At 43.0% G+C, this 26,767-nt stretch overlaps 1 protein-coding gene across 2 annotated transcripts in view; it reads left to right on the forward strand.

The window, feature by feature from the left end:
• Positions 1-26,378, forward strand: part of RDH5 (retinol dehydrogenase 5) — a 92,339-nt gene extending 65,961 nt beyond the window's left edge. Inside the window, exons 1-5 of one of the 2 annotated variants that reach the window (XM_077297505.1) lie at positions 6,926-7,265; positions 8,490-8,820; positions 15,387-15,645; positions 21,215-21,378; positions 25,363-26,378. In XM_077297505.1, the coding sequence (XP_077153620.1) occupies positions 8,508-8,820; positions 15,387-15,645; positions 21,215-21,378; positions 25,363-25,586 (960 nt within the window). In that variant the 5' untranslated portion in view covers positions 6,926-7,265; positions 8,490-8,507 and the 3' untranslated portion in view covers positions 25,587-26,378. Of the gene's footprint in view, positions 1-6,925; positions 7,266-8,489; positions 8,821-15,386; positions 15,646-21,214; positions 21,379-25,362 lie in introns of those variants that run through there. The other variant, XM_077297504.1, reaches the window with a different exon arrangement.
• The last annotated feature ends 389 nt before the right edge of the window (positions 26,379-26,767 follow it).

A 26,767-nucleotide genomic window follows, 5' to 3' on the forward strand; every position in this document is an offset into this window, starting at 1 on the left:
CAACTATTAGTGTGCAGAACTATTATGCACCGCAGTAAATTTTCCCATCTTAAATGGTTTAATCTATTAAAGTGAAAATAATAACAAAACAACTCAAATTGTACAAAAATACATTTCTAAAAATATATATCAGTGACCAAAATAGCCCTCTAATTTGCAATACCCATCATAAGTCTTTCATCATTAGTCTGTCAGTTTCTTAATCTGTTGATGATCAACTTTTTGGGCAGCACCAACCAGTCATTATTCTTTCAAGTTTAAGGCCTTTACTGGCTAGCCAAGCAGTGGAGACTTTGATGCTGCAATGTAGACTTTTTTCTGTACTGCTAATTGAAGAAAGTGGGAGTGGGAGTTGATTTTGAATCTATCTTCAACCCAAAAAGGTCCACCAAGCTCATCTATAATAATCCCAGCCCATGGCAGTACTCCACCTCCACCTGGCTGAGTTGAAGTGTAGGTGTGTGCCAGCTATTGAACCACCCATGGGTCTTTTCATCTGGTCTGTCAATGCGCAAATTCCCGGCCATATTCCGACTACATGTGGTATCGCCGCGTTCAGAAACATCTGATCTATCAAACTATAAAAACAATTAACAATATTGGCAAACACCATAGAAAAAAGCCATCACACAGCTCTATTGGCCTAAAAATTGCTGTAACTTCTAAAAGAGACAATCTATTATACCGAAATTTGTACAGTACATACCTTCTTTCATGATAAACTAATGTTTTAACGCAGATGTTGAAAATGTCCATTGATTGCATCCAAGCACACCTGCACGCGCCGTTCCAGATTGTTGAATGCATTCTGCAGGACGTCTAGGGTCATAGCCTGAATTTCTCCCTGCATGTTCTCTCATAGTGCCATCAAAGAAGGCTTCAATACATGGTTTAGACTGCCAATTTTGACCTCCAAGCTCCTTTAGAAACTCACTTTGGTACCTCTTTAAGGGGTTAGTTTTTCAATAAGTTTTTACAATGAAACCACACTCCTCCAAACTGTATATTTATATTCTTAACAAATTAAGAAGGAATTCGGCAGGAGTGAAATGCAAGGACCACACATAAACTCCTGAGGTGCAGGAAGTGTGCAGCACTGATAAAGAAGTTTTGAACTTCGAAACGCGTTGACAAATAAACCACATTTCCATTACGTCCCTCAGGACAGCACCATGGAGGACGTCCTTCCTTGACCTATAGCGGGACAGGATCATAGAGAGGTTAAAAGGACCCTCCCACCTCCACCCTCCAGTGTTTTTCCTGTCCCTACAGGGGATGGTTGTATGAGAGGTTGCTCCTAGAGTGAAGATAGACTCCTCTTTGAGAGGTTCCTCAGCCAACAGTCAGCCTGTGCAATGGGCTTAGGGGGATCGTGCGGCAGGTCCAATCCTTCCCCCTGTCAAGTAGCCCAGGGTGGAAACTCCCCGGTGGAGAGTCCCTCAGCCCCAGAGACCAGTCAAGCGGACGGGCTCCTGAGTAGAGCCGCTTCCTCCCGGTAGGGGCTCTTGGCTCAGACGCCGATCGGCAAAACACTGCTACTCCCGAAAGTTGTGTGGTGGAGAAGGCCATTGTGCTTCCAGTGACGTCAGAAGGGGGCGACGGCACATAGGATCAGCGTGCATTCCACGATGGAACACAGAAGGGGGCACAGGCAGTAATGCAGCATTCCTGACGGGACGCCGCTTCCTTCCACGGCAGGCTCTCGGCGTTACCAGCTCCCCCTGTCTTCTAGCAGGTATGGAGCCAGCACAGGTGAGTGCATGGTTTAATGTTGCATTGATGGCCTGAGCCTCTGGGCTGACTCTAGTCTCATGCCTTTGTGCCAAAGCTGTACCTGGAACCCTTTTGCAGCTAGGCCTTGGACCTCTAGGCTATGATTGGGCCATATGTCCAGGCTACATCTCATGACTGGACTTCAGTTAGTTGCAGTTCTTGTCCTTATGATTGGGCTTCAGAGTGACTCATTGGAAGCATGCTTTCCATTTTCTGGTTCAATAAGCAAGTGTTTCACTTTTCTCTGCAACTTAACTACTCCATCGAGAGGAGGACACAAGGTATTAATTCAGCACATTGTCTCCATGAAGACTGCCCTCCAGCTGCAGCTCATTAATTAGCCCCTTCGGGTGGAGTCAGTCTGACAAATGAGATGTACTGTTCAGAGTGGAGATTTATCTGGAACTCTGATAGATGGCTCTTTTACTTAAAAGTGTAAGTCATACTGCTTCTGTGCATCATATTGAGTGCCTCCGTGAATAATACTGCATCATATTGAGTGCCTCCGTGCATGATACTGCATCATAGTACCTCTATGCATCATATTGAGTGCCTCTGTGCATGATACTGCATCATAGTGCCTCTATGCATCATATTGAGTGCCTCTGTGGCATCATACGGTTTCATATTGCCTTTGTGCATCATATTGCTTCATAGTTCCTATATGCATCATAGCGCTTCATAAGTTACTTCATGTATCATATTGCATCATATTGCTTCATGGTTCCTATATGCATCATAGTGCTTCATTGTTCCTATATGCATCGTAGTGCTTCATATTGCCTTTCTGCATCTTATTGCATCATATTGCTTCATGGTTCCTATATGCATCATAGCGCTTCATAGTGACTTCATGTATCATATTGCTTCATGGTTCCTATATGCATCATAGTGCTTCATTGTTCCTGTATGCATCAGAGTGCTCCATATTGCCTTTCTGCATCACATTGCATCATATTGCTTCATGGTTCCTATATGCATCATAGTGCTCATATTGCCTTTATGCATCATATTGCTTCAAGGTTCCTATATGCATCATAGTGCTTCATATTGCCTTTGTGCATTATATTACAGCATATTGCTTCATAGCTCCTATATGCATCAGAGTGCTTCATTGTTCCTATATGCACCATAGCGCTTCATAGTTACTTCATGCATCATATTGCATCGTATTGCTGGAGCGGCCCCCAGATGCAGGACAGCGGGATACTCAGATCCGGGTCTCTCGGTTCTGAGGATGTCACGGTGGCCCGACCCGGTCCGTGGTCCTGCTAAGTGGCGCCCAATAAAAGGTGTAGGTGGTGGTGAAGGTCGCAGTAAATAACGAGGACACAGGATTGCAGTCTCTACCTCTTTACTGAAGTCTTCGGCATCCGCAATCCAGAGCACTGTTAACAGGGCTGGCTGAGACCGTCCGGTCCGAAGGCACATCCAGAGTTCCCTTTTCAGGTGGAAATCAGTGCCTACCTACTAGCCTGGGTGGTCTAGTACTTCCCTGCTGAGCACCACGGGATAGTCCTCACAACTGTTGTGTATGTTTCTGTTCTTTCTCTCCGTCCCCCAGATGATATGGATAGGACGCACCCGTATGACGGGGTAGGCCTGAAGTTATTTTATAGGGACCCTAGAGACGCCCCTCTCCCACAATTGCCTCCGTTGTCTTCATTAGGTGATTTAGATGAGGCAGCCAACCTATAATTAACTGCCCTGCCGTTGGTTTGAAGTAATGCGTAGAGCCCAATACTTCCTCGGAGTTTCGGCTACGCGCCTCAGTAGGATGTTGCCGATCTCGGGGCACAACTCCTACTGGTTCTATCGCCTTTGTGCTGTGATCTCGTTTCTCACTTCTCCACAATATACTTTGCTTCGTGTCCTTTCTTAAGATGCCGCCGCAATGAAGTGCAGGCGCGGCTCCGTAACAATCTGTCCTTTCGCTAGGCCTCTGTCAGGATCCCACCCCTGACAGGGACCCCCCTGGATCTTCCCAAGCAACGCTCTTCTCTCACTAGATGTTACCTGGGCAAAACCCAGTCAGCTTCTGCCTAACTTCCTATCCAACCCCCAGTTTTACCAGAGTATGAGGAGTGGCCTAATACATAGAACCCTTTGCTCCCCCTGGTGGCCGGAGTGTGAAGTGTAATTTGTGACTGTGATACCTGGTCAGGTGAACTCCTTTAGTGCCATCAGACGTACCATCACTCCCCTTAGTGGCGGAGCGACAGTACTGCAATGACCAGGACTCTGGGGCGCTGCATTGCTTCATAGTTTCTATATGCATCATATTGCTTCACTGTTCCTATATGCACCATAGCGCTTCATAGTTACTTCATGCATCATATTGCATCATTATTCCTATGTGCATCATATTGCATCGTATTGAATCAGATTAATAGTGCCTTTGGACATCATATTGCATTATATTGCTTCATAGTTCCTATATGCATCATATTGCATCATAGGTTTCGGTGCCCTTTGCCTCAGGGGGTATTATTAGTCTGTCGGGCTTGGTGCCTTTTTCGCCTCTGGCTGTGAGCCGATGGGTCAGACCTTCTGTCTGGTGCCTTCTTGTGTGGCCGCACATTGTATCATGGGCCTACCACGTCACATTTTTGTCTTGGGCCTCAAGTCTGGCTATGAAGTCCTTGTGTTTTGGACCCAGATCCAGCTTCTGCTACTTCATTCTTTACAACAGGGCTTAGTCAAGCAAACAGGCTTGAATTGGCTTGGTAAAATCTGTGTTTCTTCTGTTTGGAACAGATCTCTCAGGTAGGTTCTACTTTGAGCGCTAAAGGCAAGTCTATTACATAATTAGCTTTAAAAGATGACATACGTCATTTTGGTACATCCTATAAAAGGACATACTACTGTCCTCGGAGCAGGAAATCCCACGAGTTGAAAGAAAGGATTCCTTCAGCCTTGGAATGCTTTGCCCTAAGATATTAGGACCATCTACAATTTGCATAGTTTAAGGGGCACCCTCAAAACACATTTGTTCAGAGTGGCCTATCACGTTCCCTAATCAGTCATTTTATGTTTTGTGTGTAGCCCATTCACTATCTCAATCTATCCCCCACCCCCTGAAGATGGCTGTGCCATCATTGTAAATAAAACATTGTTGATACACACCTGTACTTTGTATCTTCCCTGCCTCATTGTAGATTGTAAGCTCTCAGGAGCAGGGTGGTTTTTATTTTGCTTTATTATATGGTTGTTACTTATGACTGTTGTGTTTGAGACTGTCAAACTGTAAAGCGCTGCGGAATATGTTGACGCTATATAAATAAGTTTATTATTGTTGTTATTATTATTAATCCTTCCCAAACTCCACATTCGGCAATCAGATAGACAGACAGATTCTTGTTCCATAAGTCTGTTGCGGTTTGTTTTCCAGGGACATCAGCTCTGCCTTTTGTAGCTTGTGGTGAAGCAGCAGCACTGTGTCGTGTAGCAGAGGATCCCATACTCGCGGCTCTTACAGCAGTCATGGCTCCTAAGATAAATGAAACTGTATCCAGGGCTCTTACTGTTAAGACCCCATAGTCTAACTGCCTCACAGTAGATAATCTCCCGCTGTGATGAGGAAGAAACCTACTTTTTCTCTAGCCATGGAATATGGTTACTCCCACAATGGCAGACTGAGTGTATAAAGATCCCTGAGAAGATTGCCCCTTGGGATATGTATATGCGTAATATGCATATATGGACAAATAAGTTGACTTACTTATAATGTCTGGACTAATGACTCGTATAAATGCAGTTCCGAATAATTTCAAGTGTCGGAAGATTTTTACTAGCACTACCACCACCACCTTCATTGATTCAGAGTCCGGACTCCCTGTGTCTAACATCAAGTAAAACAGAAGTGATGATCCACGTTTCTCTTTCAGCGCTTCTAATGAGAAGCCCGAGGTTGGTAATGGCAGGAGATATTACCTGCCGGATGGTGTATTCCTTAGTTTCAATAATATATAACCCTTACTTGGGGTAAGACATCTAAGGATTTGGAATAGACGTGATCTCCTGGATGAGTAATGTGCGTACATCCCAATGCTCTGCCATTATCCATGTACTAACTGTTATTGGTTTGATCTTCCCGCAGTCCAGGACCTCTGTCCTGCAGGTCTCCTTGTAGTACGGTAAGCTGGTCTGTAACCAAGGCTTAACCTGAGCCCAGAAGGACTGATGAAGGAACAGTCCTGGGTTATAAGCACATGCAACTTATTATTGGTCGGTACAGTCCTCATTGTGTGGTGGCTGTGACTTTCACTATATTTTGCTGGGCGATAAGGTTCTCTAACCCTATTCTGGGGCTGCGATGTCTATAAGTATCTATCACCATAAATAACTTGCTGTGGTTCTTTATTGGTATTGGAGTACAATGGGTGTATCTCACTCTCTGCTCCTGATGCTTATTTCATTAACCACATTCATACTGAAATTGGCCATTATAGACATATATCAGACACTCACTACAGTTATTTTCTTTACGGATCTCTTTAGATATCTATGGTTTTTATGATCTTTCAGATCCTTTATATATTTAGTCTGGTTTTTGCCTGGGACTTTGATTCCTGGGCTTCTGTACCCACCCTGGGAGAGTTGCTTTGCTATTCTCCATGGTGCTGTCCTGAGGGACGTAATGGAAAAAGGGAAATTAGACTTACCGGTAATTCGGTTTCCAGATAGTCCCTCAGGACAGCACCCGTAGTTCCCTCCCTTATGTTTCTGTTTTTTAGGATTGCTCGGGATTAATCTACCGGCAGATCGTTCGTCCTTTGGGTCACCATGGCTCGAAATTAAGATTAAGCCGTTTAATGGTTATTACACACGTGTTTGTAAGGGCACGTTTAGACCATTTATTTCCATCCTTTGGTGGTACTTTGAAAGAACACTGGAGGGTGGAGGTGGGAGGGTCCTTTTAACCTCTCTATGATCCTGTCTCGCTATAGGTCAAGGAAGGACGTCCTCCATGGTGCTGTCCTGAGGGACTACCTGGAAATGGAATTACCGGTAGGTCTAATTTCCCTTTTTCTATATATCAGTTACCTCTCAATCTTGATCCACTAACCCTTTCTTTCTATTTTTTGTTTAGAACGATTTGTGGGTCTGCAGGAGCCCTACTTAAAGGGGTAGTCCCATCTCCAAGATCCTATCCCAATATGTAGTAGGTGTAATAATAAGAAGAACTATACTACATTTCTAATTGTAGGTATTTGCTAATATTATTATTTGCTATGTCTCTTTCCTCATGTGTGGGCATTGCAGGACCTTAGGTACAGTATCTATGGTTACGAGCACTGATATAGTGACAGTTAGCTAGTTGATGGTGGTCATAACCGTGGATACCTAAGGATAGGTACCACTAGACCAGAGTCAATGTAAGGAGGTCATTTAGGAGCGCTGAGGAGGCAGCCCCAGGGATAAGGGAAGTGCCAGGAACCACCGCAGCTCCAGCCGAAAACCTCCAAAGGAGGATAGACACAGAGTTAAAGGTAGAAATCAGTCACCTAGATACCACTAGAGACATAGCAAATCAGAAAAACTATACTACATTTCTAATTGGAGGTATTTGCTATTATTATTATTGCTCCTATTGTTATTACTCCTATTATTACTCCTATTATTATTACTCCTTGGGATAGTATGTTGGAGATGATGTACAATAACAAATTATATTGTGGTACCATGTTAGCCAGAAAAATCGATGTGAATAGATTTCTGCCCAATAATGACAAAAGTATTCTTGGAGCCTCTGTGCCAGAAGGGGCCTCTGGGCCCTGAAACTTGCAAACATTATTTTCTGGTTAGCCAGTAAAGGTATCACTCCGAGAATACTTTTGTCATCATTGGGCAGAAAAGTATTCACATATCTTGGAGATGGGAATACCCCTTTAAGCCTATTAGTGGTTGTGGTCAGGTGAGTACTATTGCCATTGGTCTCTCCACTGTTATTCGGCTATAACCCTATTCTGCTTATTGTTATTTCAGTTTTATTTACTTCATTTAAAGAGAATGACCTCAATTTATCAAAGTGTTTGTCTGAAAACTGGTGTAAAACACTTAGTAAAGTTGCAATTTTTTTGCGCAAACGGGGTTGCGCCAAAATTTTCAACGTTTGTCATTTTCACAGTAGCTCAGTGGTTAACTTAACACTGTTGCTTTCCAGCACTGGAGTCCAGGGTTTAAGTCCCACCAAGGCCAACATCTGCAAGTTTGTATGTTCTTGCCGTGTTTGTGACGGTTTTCTCCGGGTTCTCCAGATTCCACCCACACTGCAAAGACAAACTGATAGGGAATGTAGATTGTGAGCCCCATCGGGGACAGTAACGATGTCTGCAAGGTGTTGTAGAATTAATGGTGCTATATAAGAAAGCATAATAATAAATAAATTAATAATAATTTTCTTCACAGTTTGGGGCACCTCCACCAAAGTCAACGTCAAATTTATCAATAGGGGCAGAGTTTCTTATTCTAGAAATGTTAGGAACATCTTCTTCCTGCATTCCCCTGATTAAGACTGACATACGAAACGGCAATCTTGATGAATTTGGGACATAATGTCATCAGAAAATGACGTATTGTTTCCATCAGGTTTTTCGTGTACAGATATGTAACCAGTAGTAATAGTTAATATGTGCTGTTTGGAAGGGTGGCTTTGCACATGACCTTTAATTTTGCATATAGCAGATAATTAGTTGCTTTCCTTTCCAACGCAGGCCTCCTAAAAGGGCTCCATGTGGTGCTACGTGGTCCTGTTTGCCATTGCGTGGGCTATTGGATGGTTTCTGAGAGACAGACAGACTATCTCACGACTGTCCGACAAACATGTCTTTATCACAGGGTGTGATACAGGATTTGGCAATCTATTAGCCAAACGATTGAACAGAAAAGGTTTTCATGTTCTGGCCGGATGTCTCACAGAAAAAGGAGCAAATGACCTGCAAAAAGCCTGTCCTACGGGATTGAAAACCACTTTACTGGATGTCACCAGCCCAGACAGCATCAAAAAGGCGGTGGAATGGGTGAAGGCAGAGGTTGGAGATAGAGGTGAGAAATCAATCACAGACAGCTAAATATAAATTCCCAGCAATAATGCCATGTGATTCTACTAACATTACTGTACATGCAGGGTCCCATCTCCTGTTCTATAATTGTTTTTATCATGTTGTATTTTTATTATTATTTTATGTATTGTATTATAGAAAACAATGGAGCTATGCACTGGATGGACTTGATTAGCACAGTATGTGAGACTGTTTGCATAGATATCGATAATAATTTATCTTGTGAGTAAAATGTTGCAGTTCTTTACAGCAAGCGAAGCATTGATTTGTCTGTGTGTGTGTGTGTATATATATATATATGTGTATATATATATATATATATATATATATATATATATATTGTAAAGTGTGCCTGTACCATACCTCATAAGTAGAGAAGCATGCTCTTGCTCATGCCCTGCAACAGGTTAAAAATGTATACCAGTCTGATCTGTACAGACATTGTGCCAATTCTAATGTTCTGTAACTTGCCATTCATTTACTTTTAGTGAGTTATTCTTCATCAGCATTCTGCCATCCCTATAGGTACAGGAACTCCCTCTTCCTTACTTCCCAGCATGCATTGTGCCTGCCATTATCCAATGACTTACCTGTTCCAAACAGATATCCCTCCTCTGTTAAGCCTGTTGTCATGTCGGACGCTGTTCAGACCAGGTCATCCGACAGACAGCGGTAATACCGCTTTTGACCACTATTTACTCATTGGCGTCTGCTAGATTTTGTCTAGCTCTTCCGGGGTTAATTTACCTGATCCACGGATTGGAAGCTGGGCCATTTCCATGGCCTTTAAATAGTTCTCCTGATCATTGGGCGTCGCCGATTATAGCTTCTGTCTTGCGTTGTTATCTCGGTCTGGAGTGGAGAGCTGGTGGTTGGAGATTCGTTGCTGGTGGTGTATATTCCTTCGTCTTATTTACTCCTTCCTATATTTGTGTTTATTTTGCCCTGCACATTTATAGTGTATTCCTGAGTGTCTGCGGCGTGGTGTATATTTTCCTTTATCCTTGTCTGTGCTAACTGTGGGTATTTAAGTATTACCTCTTCACTGGGTGGTGGGTGGAGGTTTCAGCCTAGGGCTGAGCTCAGGAGTTAGGGTGAGGTTCGAGGCCTGAACATGCACACCATCAGTATAAACTTCAGGTAGAGGGTCAGTCAGGATTTCCCTAGTCTTAGGGAAATTGCAGGAGACCGGGTTATTAGCTCTCGCTCACCGAGTCTCTCCCTGACATTATAATCGGCCCAACAACAACAAAGAAAAAAAAAAAAAAAAAAGGGGTTTCTTTTTTGTCATGGATCCCATGACTTCCATAACCCGCCAGTTGGAGGCACTGTCCCTACAGGTCACTGAGTTGAGGGGGGCAGTGCAGCAACAAGGACTAGCAGTGCCCAATGTGCAAGCTGGAGCAACAGGAAGAGTTACTGAGCCTAAATTTCCGTTGCCTGAAAAATTTGCTGGGGAACGCAGTAAATTTGTTTCTTTTCGTGAAGCTTGCAAACTATATTTCCGTATGCGCCCGATATCTTCGGGTAATGAGGCTCAGCGTGTGGGCCTGGTGTTGTCATTGTTAAGTGGGGATCCTCAAGCATGGGCGTTTTCTTTGTCATCTGATTCTGCGGCATTTGTCTCTGTGGAGAGTTTTTTTCTTCTCTTGGGAAAATCTACGATGAACCTGAATGAAGAATGGCTCTGGCAGAATCTAAGATACGCTCTATTCGCCAGGGGGAGCGAGTTGCAGAGGATTACTGTTCTGAATTTCGTCGCTGGGCGATCGATACCCAATGGAATGATGCAGCATTGCGGAGTCAGTTTATACATGGGATTTCTGGAAGGGTTAAAAAAGCCCTTCTGATGTACGAGACTCCTACTTCTCTAGATTCCGCTATGAGTCTGGTTGTCCGCATTGATCGCCGTTTGCGTCAGGGGGAGCATGAGACACCGCCTATGGGAGAGGGTTTAGGTTCACGTGAGGTTGCTGCAGGTGAGCCCACGGAGCCTATGCAAATCGCAGGGGTGTCACATGTCAAGCATCGAGCCCCTGAGCTCAGGAAGCAGGGAGCCTGTTTTTACTGTGGTAAAACTGGTCATTTTATTAACATCTGTCCTCTGCTGCCTAAGAAAGACGCAACGGCGGAAAACTTCTGAGCTCAGAGGGTGTGGAGGAGACCATTCTGAGCTTATGTATATCCTCCATGGTGGTTTCTCAGTGCATGCTCCCTGCTAAGGTTTTTGTTGCTGGCAGTGAGCTGCCAATTACTGTTTTTGTGGATAGTGGTTCAGCCACAAATCTCATTGAGGGGTTTGCGCGCACAGCAGGTTTTAGGATTGAAAAACTGTCTCATCCTATCCGCGTGGTCACCATCAATGCTGCTCCTCTCTCTCAGGGGGAGATTACTGAATTTGTGGCTGAGGTGAAACTCCACATTGGAGTTCTACATTCTGAGCGGGTTACATGTAAGGTGCTCAGGAATCTTCCTGCTCAGGTGGTTTTGGGTTTTCCTTGGTCGTCTATGCACAACCCGGTAATTGACTGGAAAACTCAGGACATAATTCGGTGGAGCGAGTTCTGCCAGGAGAATTGCCTGGCCACATGTGTGGCTGCGGTGACTTCAAGCGTTCCGGAGTCACTTCAGGATTTTGTGGATGTTTTCTCTGAGAAGGGTTGTTCAGAGTTGCCGCCACATCGTCCTTATGACTGTTCTATCAGGTTTAAACCAGGGGCCAAATTACCTAAAGCAAGGATGTTTAACATCTCCGGTCCGGAGAGACAAGCGTTAAAAGATTACATTGCGGAAAGCTTGATCAAAGGGCACATCAGGCCGTCATCCTCGCCGGTGGCAGCAGGGTTCTTCTTTGTGAAGAAGAAAGATGGCGGATTACGCCCGTGTTTGGATTTCAGGGAGTTGAATCAGATTACGGTTCGTGATCCATACTCTATGCCTCTGATACCAGATTTGTTCAACCAGGTGGCAGGTGCTAAGTGGTTCACCAAGCTTGACCTCAGGGGGCGTACAACCTCATAAGAGTCCGTCAAGGTGATGAGTGGAAGACGGCTTTTAATACCCCTGAGGGTCATTTTGAAAATTTGGTGATGCCGTTTGGGTTGACTAACGCACCTGCAGTGTTCCAACATTTCATCAATGATGTATTCTCGCATGTTTTGGGGAAATTCATTATCGTGTACCTAGATGACATTCTCATATATTCTTGCGACCGTGAGGCTCATTTAGATCATGTCAGGCAGGTGTTACAGCTTCTCAGAGAGAATAAGCTGTATGCTAAACTTGAGAAATGTGTATTTTCTGTTCAAGAGTTGCCTTTCTTGGGTTATATTGTGTCTTCTTCTGGATTTAAAATGGACGCCGCTAAGGTGCAGGCGGTGCTGCATTGGGAACGTCCTGATAACCTGAAAGCACTTCAGCGGTTCCTTGGGTTTTCTAACTACTATAGGAAATTTATCAAGGATTTTTCCATCATTGCTAAACCGCTAACTGACATGACTAAAAAGGGTACCAATTTCTCTGTTTGGCCTGAGGCTGCTGTGCGCGCATTTGAATTTCTTAAGAACAGTTTTGTTTCAGCCCCCATTCTTGTGCAGCCAGACGTATCTAAACCGCTTGTTGTGGAAGTCGATGCGTCTGAGGTTGGTGTGGGGGCGGTACTATCTCAAGGCTCATCTTTGAGTGGTTTACGTCCGTGCACCTATTTCTCCAAGAAACTGTCGTCCGCCGAACGTAACTACGATATCGGCAACAGGGAGTTGTTGGCAATTAAGTTGGCCTGTGAGGAATGGCGACACTTTTTGGAGGGGTCGGTCCATCAGGTAACTGTTATTACCGATCATAAGAATCTGCTGTATTTGGAGTCAGCCAAGCGTCTGTCCCCCAGGCAGGCTCGCTGGGCATTGTTTTTCACGCTGTTCAATTTTGTGGTCACTTACAGACCGGGGTCTAAAAACACTAAGGCGGATGCTCTGTCCAGGTGTTTTCCGGGGGGAGAACCTCGGGAGGATCCAGTACCCATCCTCCAAAAGGGTGTTGTGGTTTCGGCTCTCACTACCGAGGTTGAGGCTGAGATTGCCGAGGCTCAGGAGGAGGTACCATCTGAGCTTCCCGTCAACAAATCTTTTGTTCCGCTTCATCTCCGCCTAAAGGTTTTGGCGGAGCATCATGATGCCGTCCTGGCTGGTCACCCAGGGCTTAGAGGTACCTTGGAGTTTGTGTCACGTCGGTTTTGGTGGCCCAAGATCCGACAGGACGTGGTCTCATACGTGTCAGCTTATACCACGTGCGCTAGGGCTAAGACACCCCGCTCCCGTCCTGTTGGCACACTACTTCCTCTTGAGGTACCTAGTAAGCCATGGACGGAAATCTCCATGGATTTCATCACTGATTTGCCCTCATCAGCTGGAAACACGGTCATTTTGGTGATTGTTGATAGTTTTTCTAAAATGTCGCACTTTGTGCCTTTGCCTTCGTTGCCTAATGCTAAGACTCTGGCTCAGGTATTTGTGCAGGAGGTGGTCAGACTTCATGGGGTTCCGTCTGACATCGTGTCTGATAGGGGGTCTCAGTTTGTGGCAAAATTTTGGAGAGCGTTTTGCTCATGGCTGGGAATCAAGTTGTTTCATTCTTCGGCGTTTCATCCTCAGTCAAATGGTCAGACTGAGCGTATGAACCAAAATTTGGAACAGTACTTACGCTGCTTTGTCTCTGATAACCAGGAGGAGTGGTCTACCTTTCTTCCTTTGGCTGAGTTTGCCATCAATAATCACCGCCAGGAGTCGTCTGGGGAGTCTCCGTTTTTTTGTGTTTACGGGCTACATCCTCAATTTTGTACCTTGAGTCAGAGGGGCTCTTCCGGCGTTCCGGAGGAGGACCAGTTAGGAACACAATTGTCATCAGTCTGGAGGAGAGTTAAACAGCGCCTGTTGAGTGTGGGTGCTAGGTACAAACGTGTGGCTGACAGTAGGCGTGTGCCAGGTCTGGACCTGAGTGTGGATGACTGGGTGTGGTTATCCACAAAAAACATAAGACTCAAGATACTGTCCCTTAAATTGGGTCCACGGTTTATTGGTCCATTTAGGGTCACCGCCATCATTAACCCAGTTGCGTACCGATTGGAGCTCCCTACGGTGTATAAGATACACAACATGTTCCACAGGTCTCTTCTAAAGAAGGTGGTGGGTTCTGTGGACGCGGCGCCTATGCCACCTCCAGTCTTGGTGGATGGTAATTTGGAGTTTGAAGACTCCAAGGTGGTTGACTCTCGTGTAGTGCGTCGCACTTTACAGTACTTGGTACACTGGCGTGGTTATGGGCCTGACGAGAGGTCCTGGGTACCAGCCTCAGACATTCATGCGGATCGGCTGGTCAGGTTTTTTCATAGTCGCCATCTAGACAAGCCGGGTCCTATAAGCCGTGAGGGCCCTGGGGTCCCTCGTAGAAGGTGGGGTACTGTCATGTCGGACGCTGTTCAGACCAGGTCATCCGACAGACAGCGGTAATTCTGCTTTTGACCACTATTTACTCATTGGCGTCTGCTAGATTTTGTCTAGCTCTTCCGGGGTTAATTTACCTGATCCTCGGATTGGAAGCTGGGCCATTTCCATGGCCTTTAAATAGTTCTCCTGATCATTGGGCGTCGCCGATTATAGCTTCTGTCTTGCGTTGTTATCTCGGTCTGGAGTGGAGAGCTGGTGGTTGGAGATTCGTTGCTGGTGGTGTATATTCCTTCGTCTTATTTACTCCTTCCTATATTTGTGTTTATTTTGCCCTGCACATTTATAGTGTATTCCTGAGTGTCTGCGGCGTGGTGTATATTTTCCTTTATCCTTGTCTGTGCTAACTGTGGGTATTTAAGTATTACCTCTTCACTGGGTGGTGGGTGGAGGTTTCAGCCTAGGGCTGAGCTCAGGAGTTAGGGTGAGGTTCGAGGCCTGAACATGCACACCATCAGTGTAAACTTCAGGTAGAGGGTCAGTCAGGATTTCCCTAGTCTTAGGGAAATTGCAGGAGCCCGGGTTATTAGTTCTCGCTCACCAAGTCTCTCCCTGACACCTGTTTAACAAACAGGTGAGCCGAGACAAAGTCCTGCCCATTTCCTGTAATCTATCATCTCGGTGAATCTGATGCTAGACAGAGATTACACCTGACAACAGGCAGTGGACAGCCAGTAAGACAATTAGGAGACACCTAGGGGCTGGCATTTTGGAGTACATTTCCACGGGAAAGACGTCAGTGTATAAATGATTTTGACTGATTTGTAGATTGTCTATTTAGCACATTATCTGTTAAATGGAATCAAGTTGTATGAAAGTACAAGAACCATTTAATCATATTTGTTATAGTAGGACCACTTTTTCTGTATTCGAACTATGATTGAACCTTGCAACCTTCTACTGTCCATTTGCCACTCAGATGCCCAATCTGTATGTGGTGATGTCTCGGTCTCTCTAGCTGTCAATGGTTCCTGTATCAATGACATTTTTTACCTTTTAAGACCTTGCATAGACGGTTGTTTGATATTTATCTTGTTTTCACCTTGTATAGGTCTCTATGGTCTAGTTAACAACGCTGGTGTTGCCAACCCAATTGGTCCAACTGAGTGGATGACGCTAGGGGACTACAGGAAGGTTATGGAAGTGAATACATTTGGCACTATTGGAGTGACACTAGGTTTTCTGCCTCTGGTAAAACAAGCACAAGGACGAATAGTTAACATGGCCAGCGTGCTTGGGAGACTATCGGCCAATGGAGGGGGTTACTGTGTGTCCAAGTATGCGGTGGAGGCTTTCTCTGATAGTCTCAGGTAAGACTAGTCTACGTCCTTTCATTCCATGTTTTTCTGGACACTTCAGTGCCACATTGCAGTGTGTTGATTGATTTAGACGTCATTCAGTTGTCCGTGTGTTATGTACAATTGTACAGTATGTGTTCTATTCACGTCTTTCGCACATGGATGGCATCTGTACACAAACGGTGTTCTGTGTGTGATTAACATTGGAAGGAATAGGAGAAGCTTTGCAAAAAATGTTTTCATCAGTGAAATCCTTGATGGTAAAAAATGACACTGACCAAACACTGAAGAAAATCAGTCTGTGTTTTTGCATACGAGAGAAATCACAGAAGTCTGAATGAGTCCATAGAGATAATGAGCTATACACTGTACTACGATGTATGTGCATTTTGTGTCCATCTGAAAAAGACAGACACCACTGGAACAGAAGGAGCACTAAGTGATTGCCTGTGCCTCATTACAGTGAATGGCTCTGTCGAAGGTAACATCCAAATCCCATTTTTCAGGATTCAGACAGAAACATTTGATGCAGTCTCATATCTAGGGTCAAAGGTCAATATGAATATAGCCTTACTCATTTAATTTGTAGCTTTACCATTATGAAACATCAGTGAAAAAAGTGCTATGTATACTCTCTAGTTAACCTTCATTTTAGACTCCAGAACTCCAGTGTTCAATTTATTTGCACTACACAATGTTCCAAATTATTATGCAAATTTGACTTGTGTCATAAAGTTGTAATATTTTGTTTTTCAAATATACTCATGGATGGCATTGTGTCTCATGGGTCTTTGGATCACTGAAATCAATCTCCAATCAAAATTCCACTTGTGTAAAAAAAAAAAAAAAATAAATAAATAAATAATAATAATTCCTAAATAAAGAAGAAAAAAAAATATTATTCCCATAAATACATTTCTTTATCTAAAAAAACCCCAAAAAACCAATAAAAGTAAACATATTTAGTATCGCCGCGTCCGTAACGACCCAACCTATAAAACTGTCCCACTAGTTAACCCCTTCAGTGAACACCGTAAGAAAAAAAAAAAAAACGAGCCAAAAAACAATGCTTTATTATCATACCGCCGAACAAAAAGTGAAATTACACGCGATCAAAAAGACGGATATAAATAACCATGGTACCGCTGAAAACGTCATCTTGTCCTGCAAAAAACGAGCCGCCATATAGCATCATAACCAAAAAAATAAAAAAGTTATAGTCCTCAGAATAAAGCGATGCCAAAATAATTATTTTTTCTATAAAATAGCTTTTATCGTATAAAAGCGCCAAAACATAAAAAAATGATATAAATAAGATATCGCTGTAATCGTACTGACCCGACGAATAAAACTGCTTTATCAATTTTACTAAACGTGGAACGGTATAAACGCCTCCCCCAAAAGAAATTCATGAATAGCTGGTTTTTGGTCATTCTGCTTCACAAAAATCGGAATAAAAAGCGATCAAAAACTGTCACATGTCCGAAAATGTTACCAATAAAAACGTCAACTCGTCCCGCAAAAAACAAGACCTCACATAACTCTGTGGACCAAAATACGGAAAAATTATAGGTCTCAAAATGTGGAGACGCAAAAACTTTTTTGCTATAAAAAGCGTCTTTTAGTGTGTGACAGCTGCCAATCATAAAAATCCGATATAAAAAACGCTATAAAAGTAAATCAACCCCCCTTCATCACCCCCTTAGTTAGGGAAAAATAATAAAATAAAAAAAATGTATTTATTTCCATTTTCCCATTAGGGCTAGGGTTAGGGTTAGGGCTAGGGTTAGGGGTAGGGTTAGGGCTAGGGTTAGGGTTAGGGCTAGGGTTAGGGTTGGGGCTAGGGTTGGAGCTAAAGTTAGGGTTGGGGCTAAAGTTAGGGATAGGGTTGGTGCTAAAGTTAGGGTTGGGGCTAAAGTTAGGGTTGGGGCTAAAGTTAGGGTTAGGATTACATTTACAGTTGGGATTAGGGTTGGGATTAGAATTAGGGGTGTGTCAGGGTTAGGGGTGTGGTTAGGGTTACCATTGGGATTAGGGTTAGGGGTGTGTTTGGATTAGGGTTTCAGGTAGAATTGGGGAGTTTCCACTGTTCAGGCACATCAGGGGCTCTCCAAACGCGACATGGCGTCCGATCTCAATTCCAGACAATTCTGCGTTGAAAAAGTAAAACAGTGCTCCTTCCCTTCCGAGCTCTCCCGTGCGCCCAAACAGGGGTTTACCCCAACATATGGGGCATCAGCGTACTCGGGACAAATTGGACAACAACTTTTGGGGTCCAAGTTCTCTTGTTATCTCTGGGAAAATAAAAATTTGGGGGGCTAAAAATCATTTTTGTGGGAAAAAAAGATTTTTTATTTTCACGGCTCTGCGTTATAAACTGTAGTGAAACACTTGGGGGTTCAAAGCTCTCAAAACACATCAAGATAAGTTCCTTAGGGGGTCTACTTTCCAAAATGGTGTCACTTGTGGGGGGTTTTAATGTTTAGGCACATCAGGGGCTCTCCAAACGCGACATGGTGTCCCATCTCAATTCCAGTCAATTTTGCATTGAAAAGTCAAATGGCGCTCCTTCCCTTCCGAGCTCTGCTATGCGCCCAAACAGTGGTTTACCCCCACATATGGGGTATCGTTGTACTCAGGACAAATTGCACAACAACTTTTGTGGTCTAATTTCTTCTCTTACCCTTGGGAAAATATAAAATTGGGGGAGAAAAGATCATTTTTGTGAAAAAATATGATTTTGTATTTTTACGGCTCTGCATTATAAACTTCTGTGAAGCACTTGTTGGGTCAAAGTGCTCACCACACATCTAGATAAGTTCCTTAAGGGGTCTACTTTCCATAATGGTGTCGCTTGTGGGGGGTTTCAATGTTTAGGCACATTAGGGGCTCTCCAAATGCAACATGGCGTCCCATCTCAATTCCAGTCAATTTTGCATTGAAAAGTCAAATGGTGCTCCTTCCCTTCAGAGCTCTGCTATGCGCCCAAACAGTGGTTTACCCCCACATATGGGGTATCGTTGTACTCAGGACAAATTGCACAACAACTTTTGTGGTCTAATTTCTTCTCTTACCCTTGGGAAAATAAAAAATTGGGGGCGAAAAGATCATTTTTGTGAAAAAATATGATTTTGTATTTTTACAGCTCTGCATTATAAACTTCTGTGAAGCACTTGTTGGGTCAAAGTGCTCACCACACTTCTAGATAAGTTCCTTAAGGGGTCTACTTTCCAAAATGGTGTCACTTGTGGGGGGTTTCAATGTTTAGGCACATCAGGGGCTCTCCAAACGCAACATGGCGTCCCATCTCAATTCCAGTCAATTTTGCATTGAAAAGTCAAATGGCGCTCCTTCGCTTCCGAGCTCTGTCATGTGCCCAAAAAGTGGTTTACCCCCACATATGGGGTATCGGCGTACTCAGGACAATTTGTACAACATCTTTTGAGGTCCATTTTCTCCTGTTACCCTTGGTAAAATAAAACAAATTGGAGCTGAAGTAAATTTTGTGTGAAAAAAAGTTAAATGTTCATTTTTATTTAAACATTCCAAAAATTCCTGTGAAACACCTGAAGGGTTAATAAACTTCTTGAATGTGGTTTTGAGCACCTTGAGGGGTGCAGTTTTTAGAATGGTGTCACACTTGGATATTTTCTATCATATAGACCCCTCAAAATGACTTCAAATGAGATGTGGTCCCTAAAAAAAAAATGGTGTTGTAAAAATGAGAAATTGCTGGTCAACTTTTAACCCTTATAACTCCCTAACAAAAAAAAAATTGTGGTTCCAAAATTGTGCTGATGTAAAGTAGACATGTGGGAAATGTTACTTATTAAGTATTTTGCGTGACGTATCTCTGTGATTTAAGGGCATAAAAATTCAAAGTTGGAAAATTGTGAAATTTTCAAAATTTTTGCCAAATTTCCGTTTTTTTCACAAATAAACACGTTATATCGAATAAATTTTACCACTAACATGAAGTACAATATCTCACGAGAAAACATTGTCAGAATCGCCAAGATCCGTTGAAGCGTTCCAGAGTTATAACCTCATAAAGGGACAGTGGTCAGAATTGTAAAAATTGGCCCGGTCATTAACGTGCAAACCACCCTCTGGGCTTAAGGGGTTAAGGAGGGGGGGGGAATCACTTTTTCACACAGGGCCCTGTAGGTTTGGATTTATTTTTTACTTAATAATAAAAACCTTCATTTAATAACTGCATTTTGCATTTACTTGTGTTATCTGTGACTAATATTTAAATTTTTTCGGTGATTTAAAGCAAACATGTGACAAACAAGCAAAATAATAGGAAATCAGGGAGGGGGCAAATACTTTTTCACATAACTGTCCAGTTTTTTCCTGACCGTGCAAGATCATCTTCATTCATGACAATGCACCATCTCATGCTGCAAAGAATACCTCTTAGTCATTGGCTGCTATGGGCATAAAATGAGAGAAGATCTATGAGGGTGGGAGTAAGTCAAAACAGCAACTCTGTGAGCCTATTCTGACATCCTCCAAAGAAATTCAAGCAGAAACTATCCAAACACAAGTTCAATGGATGCAATGAATTCAAGAATTGTGAAGGTAACTTGGCCTGACAAGATGTTTTCGATTGAAAAAGCTTTTGATTTCAGTAAATGTGACCTCTTAATGCTGAAAATTCAACAAATGACCAATTTCAGTTCTCTACAACCTATAAAATGTGAATTATAACTTTAGGTTTGAAACAAATACTGTTATCATTGGGGGGCTTGTCCAATAAAATTTATACTCTAACGGTTGATTCTTTGAACATTATACTAAATAATTTGCATCAACCATTTAGGAAAATCAGAGAAAAATAGCATTTGCATAATAATTTGGAACACTGTGTATATATTCCTTTGTAATTTTCTTGAATGTGAGCTGGATGAAGTATCAGGAACAACTGCTCACACGTATGAATCACTGTGCCGATGGGAAATATGAAGGGAATGTGACCTGTAGGTTGGACACCACTCATCAAACTTTGCCCGAGTTATCAGTCTTAACGTGGTCTGTACTGAAAATAAGGGTGCATTTACACTGGTCAACTGTGGTTGTTAATCGACTACATGCAAGTCAATCCGTAGTCATTTAATAGCATGTTTCAACAGGCTGCCCACACTCCCATGTGTACAGAATGAGAATATCCTTGTTCTCGGCAGCACATGTCCTGTTTACACAGGATGGTGTGCTGCCGAGAATGATAATTTTTAAGCAAGTTTTAAAATAATTTCATCCAAAAAACAACCATTTTGCTCATTTGACTGGTCATCGGCAGACTGTATAGACAGTCCTATAATCTGGAATGAGTGCTTCTTGGAACCCTCATTACCAACTATCAGCCAGTGTAAATGTACTTTAAGGCACTACAATTCTGCGGTATCAGTGATAGGGTAAAATAATAAAAAGACGCTCATTGTTCAATTTTAGTATCATTTAGAGATAACTCAGACTGCCAGCATTATGGCTGTAAGAAGAACACGTTGTGTATGAGAAATGTTTGCCACAGTTTATGGTTTTACGTTAAATGTAATGTGATTTTCCATTCATGCCACAGGAGAGACATACAGCACTTTGGCGTCAAGGTCTGTATTATAGAGCCGGGCTTCTTTAAGACGGCAGTAACCGATCTGGAGTCTATTGAACATTCCCTGAAGCAGCTTTGGGACCAGATGCCACCTGAGACGAGGAAGAGTTATGGAGACGTATTTTACCAAAAATGTGAGTTTCCAGGAGTAGGGGGTTGTAAGTAATGCAGAACGATAAGTTTCTCACTATACATTTCTCTTCACTGTCGTTTTTATTTATTTTGGTTTTTTTTGTTCTTTCCTGCAGCTACAGCCAATGTTGTAATTTAGGAGCAGAGATTGTGTAGATTGCAGTTACAGAATGTACAATGATGAAATTGCTCCACACAAGGTCTGCACAACCTTCTAGGCCACAATTTTAAATTGTTCTAAATAAAAGGGATTTTCCATCACTATTTTCAATTTTTAAAGGGAACCTGTCATATTGAAAAGTGCTATTTACCTGCAGATATAGGGTTAATCTGATAAAATGCTACCTTCATGGCTACTGGGAGGAAATTAATATACTGTATATAATCCCAGGAGCATTTTACTCATAGGAGCATGCATAGAGCGATTACAATCATCACTCACTATACTGTTAGTGGCAGCTATATTGACTCTAGGACACTTTGATTGACAGCCCGCTCTGCAGCATATCTGTGCTGTGAAGAGCGAACTGTCAAAGTGCTGATAATTACAGCCACAATTCACCATACAGTGAGCCAGGTATGGACTGGGGAAGAAATTCAGCACTGCCATTTGAAATCACACAGGCCCATACTGTCCCTGTCCCCAAGTACCAGATAGGCATATATTACTAATATTACCCTGAATGGAGGAAAGCAATATTTACCATAAGACCAATATTTCTAACTAGATGGTGGCCCGATTCTAACGCATCGGGTATTCTAGAATATGTATGTAGTTTATTTATGAAGTTTTCAGAATAATGCAATTTACACAGAGGATTCAGCCGGCCGCGACCAATTAGCGAAGCGTGGTTCAAATTCTGCGCCAATTCGCGGGAGGACTGCGCCTGTCGCTTATTGGTCACGCCCAGCCGCGAACAATCAGTGAAGCCAGGACTGGCTCCAGGTTTTTGAGGGCCCCGGGCGAAAGAGTCTCAGTGGGCCCCCCTCTTTAACACATACCACGATTCATGATGCACAGATACAGCAGAGAAATATAGCACAGCCAAGTAGCGTATAGCACAGCCACGTAGTATACTGCCCAGCCACGTAGTATATTGCCCAGCCACGTAGTATATTGCCCAGCCAAGTAGTATATAGCACAGACACATAGTATATTGCCCAGCCACATAATATATTGCACAGCCACGTAGTGTATAGCACAGCCACGTAGTATATAGCACAGAGACGTAGTATATAACACAGGCCACGTAGTATAGAGCCCAGCGATGTAATATATTGCCCAGCCACGTAATATATACCACAGCCACGTAGTATATAGCACAGCCACTTAATATATTGCACAGCCACGTAGTATATAGCACAGAGACTTAGTATTTAACACAGCCCATGCAGTATATAACACAGGCCACATAGTATATAGCACAGCGATGTAGTATATTGGCCAGCCACGTAATATATACCACAGCCACATAGTATATAGCACAGCCCACATAGTATATAGCGGAGAGATGTAGCATATAACACAGCGTGGGCTGTGTTATATGCTACATCTCTCTGCTATATACTAACACAGCCCACGTAGTATATAGCAATGTGGGCACCATATCCCTGTTAAAAAAAAAAAAGAATTAAAATAAAAAATGGTTATATACTCACCCTCCGTTGGCCCCCCAGATCCAGCTGAGGCATTTACCGATGCTCCTCGCGACGCTCCGGTCCCAAGAGTGCATTGCGGTCTCGCGAGATGATGACGTAGCGGTCTCGCGAGACATTGGCGCGGGATTTAAATCACGCTTCGCTGATTGGTCGAGCCCTGCCGTGATTTAAATCCTGCGCCAATGTTGCTGATTGGTCGCGCCCAGACGGCGCGAACAATCAGTGAAGCGTGATTTAAATCCCGCAGCAATGTCGCTGATTGGTCGTGCTGGCTGGGAATCAGCGAAGCGGTGGGACCGGAGCATCGCGAGCTGCAGGAAAAGCTGCTGCGGAGGCAACGGAAGGAGAATGTCACGATTTTTTATTTTTTTATTATTTTTAACATTATATCTTTTTACTATTGATGCTGCATATGCAGCATCAATAGTAAAAAGTTCATCACATAGGGTTAATAGCAGCGTTACCAGACTGCGTTACACCGCGTTATGCCGCGGTGTAACGCAGTCGGTTTAATGGACTGCTACAACGCTATGTGGGTGGCGGGCGCTGACTGGGGGGGAAGTATAGAGGGGGCACTGAGTGCAGGGGAGTAGGGAGCGGCCATTTCGCAGCTGGACTGTGCCCGTCGCTCCCAAGAGTGCATTGCGGTCTCGCGAGATGATGACGTAGCGGTCTCGTGAGACCGCTACGTCATCATCTCGTGAGACCGCAATGCATGGACCCGAGCGTAGCGAGGAGCGGGAAAGGCCTGGGCTGTATCCGGGGGCAGACAGAAGGTGAGTATATAATGATTTTTTTATTTTTAACATTAGATCTTTTTACTATTGATGCTGCATAGGCTATGTGCACGCCGATACAGTTGCAGTAGCATAGCTCCGGGTGAGCCCCTCAGAGTGCAGGACCCGGGGCAATGGCCCCCTCTACAATATTTGGAAGTCAAATCGAAGAGCGGATCCCAAATGCAGCCGTGTAAATCTTTCCATGATATTTTCCCTGGTTTTAGCTGTCAGAAAGTGGCTTATTACTTGCAAGAACTCATCATCACACATCTTTCTCTTTGGTTCTACCAGGAAAAAAAAACTGCATGCCAATTTTTAACTTCTGGGGCATTTGGAACTACAGTATGGTCCTATTTACTTCTCTATACTCTGTTTCGCTTTTTTCCCTGCATAATATCCTTATCTTAATGGGGTTTGCAGAATTCAATGTCACCTAACAACCTTTTTCAGATGAATGGAAGAAATCTGCCACTTATGAATATGACTTTATTTTTGTATATCAGGCACATCGGACATATTCATATTTTGGCATTTCTTGTTAAATTACAACATATTCCAGCTGTGGCGTTTTGGACATTTTTTCTAATTGATTTTAAATGGAAAGTCAAAATTTAAAGCGCAAGACGGTTTAACATAATTTTATACCTTTCTTCCATGTCCTCATAAATTTGGCATGTCATTTTATCTTTTTTTATACCTTCAGTAAATGGTTCCTTTTAAAGGGAACCCGTCACCAAGAAATTAGACCACTAACTAAAGGCTTGTTTGCAAAGTCCCTTGCTTATTCAATGTATACCCTGCTTGTAGTATGTAGTTTAGAAATTGTAGAGCAATCCACCTCTGAAGTTTTAATCACAAGTGCAGTGGGCGGACATGGCACTTCCAGCTCTCAAGGCTATCTCCTTATTTCCTCACCTGTCGTTGGCCTTCAGTCTTTGACTGTCAGATCTCTCCTCTTCTACTGCCCAAGATTTAGCGCATGCACAGTAGGCTGCTGATGACGTTGCATGCGCCAACATTACGAACTGCAGAACATCAACCCCTCTATTTAGACAACCCCATGTGATAATTCGATGCATGTGCAAAATCACTGCCTGGAGTAATCTCAGCAGAGGGAAAGGTGCATGCGCAAATTGTTATGCCAGCCCTCACAATATCATCGGGAGCCTACTCTACGTGTGCTGCTTCTTCTGACGAGACATTTCCTGGCTATGATTTGGAGCCTGGGCAGAATTTTGGGCAGCGGAAGAGAGGAGTAATCGGTCAGTCGAAGACTGAAGTCCAACAGCAGGTAAGGGAATAAGGAGACAGACATGAGAGCTTAAAACACGGTGTCTGTCTACTGCACTTGCACTTAAAACTTCAGAGATGGACTGCTCTACAATTTCCAAACTCCATACTTCAAGAAACTCATGCATGTAATAAGCATTAACGGGCCTTTACAAACATAACATGCCCTTAGTTAGGGGTCGAATTTCCTGATGACAGGTATGCTTCAATAATGTATCCGACATATAATATTTTCTAATATTATTATCTTTAATCCAGATATGAAAGTACAAAGGCTGATCATGAATTTCATCTGCGATGCCGATATCTCCAAAGTTCCAAAATGCATTGAGCATGCCTTACAAGCGGCGCACCCCCGAACAAGATACAGTCCAGGATGGGACGCCAAGCTGGTGTGGCTACCCGCATCTTACATGCCAGCCTTCATCGTGGATGCTGTCCTTGCCATTGTTCTACCTAAGCCAGAACAGAGAGTCCATTAAGACTAATTCCTGAAATGCTCCAAATCTGGATCTCCGTAAAGTGAAGTTTGCATTTCCAGGCTGTGATAAAGCTCGTTTTGTGTTGGAAATGTGTGACGACTAAGAGGCTCCGCGCATAATCACAATGAAATGTGTGGATTGTAGTTATGACACAGCCGCATATTTTATGTATATTTTCTGTTAGACTGTGAAATAGAGCTTATTAACTGTGGTTTTAGTAGGCTGCTAAGGATTCAATGTGACAGGGTTCGTTCTGGACGACAAGTCAGAATTAAGCTGCTGATATTAACTCACAAGACACAAAGTCTATGTAGTGGTCACTTAACATATTTCAATTGTAGACAATAATATAAGATCTAATATGAAGCTGTATTTCTGAGATTGAGCTTCTATAGAAGTAAACTGTGAAGTAAATGGGGCTGAGCTGCAATATCGCTCAAAATCAATGGACAGGTGACATTTCAAGGAAGAAAGGCACGATGTCTTTCTTAGTCTTGGGCATAGCTACCGTATATCTGGATATGTTGTGTAGCCAATGTGACCCACTTTCTAGTCACATCTACCAGCCACACCTGAATGTCTTACATGCCCCCCGCCTATATTGCTGAATACATCACCGCCTGATTTTCTGATATACTAGAAAATCTAATATAGGATTTGTCATCATCTGATACAAGGTGACAACTCGGAGACTTGTAACATAGTGAAATCACTGTGGTAGTTCAGATTTTTCTTTATAACTCTTTAAGAGAATGTATATCTGATTCTACTAATAAACATGTTGCAAATACATTTTGCTTGTTATTGTTTCAATGTATCTTATATTGATAAGAGGCAAAAAAAACCTTCTTCTTTCATCCGGTTCTTGTTCTGAGCTGCAGATGACCACTTCTAGGATATTAATGACTTGTCAGATGATATTGCCTTGTGTTACCTGCTATGATTACATTTCATCATCATTAACACTGTATTTCGTCTGACTTCTCAGATAGAAGTGTATGTGGACTTCATACCTATATTAAAAGCTACAGTCTTAAAAACAGATATTGAGAAGATTTCTCAAGCTAAATGTGCCAGAGTTCTAGCACAGTATGTGATTAAAAAAAAACAACAACTGCATTTCACAACCTACACCATATTCATGTGTTTTAGACACTTTCTGAGCCTTGGCTGATGAAAAT

The sequence above is a fragment of the Ranitomeya variabilis genome, chromosome 3 (assembly GCF_051348905.1).
Source record: "Ranitomeya variabilis isolate aRanVar5 chromosome 3, aRanVar5.hap1, whole genome shotgun sequence".
Classification (NCBI taxonomy): domain Eukaryota; kingdom Metazoa; phylum Chordata; class Amphibia; order Anura; family Dendrobatidae; genus Ranitomeya; species Ranitomeya variabilis.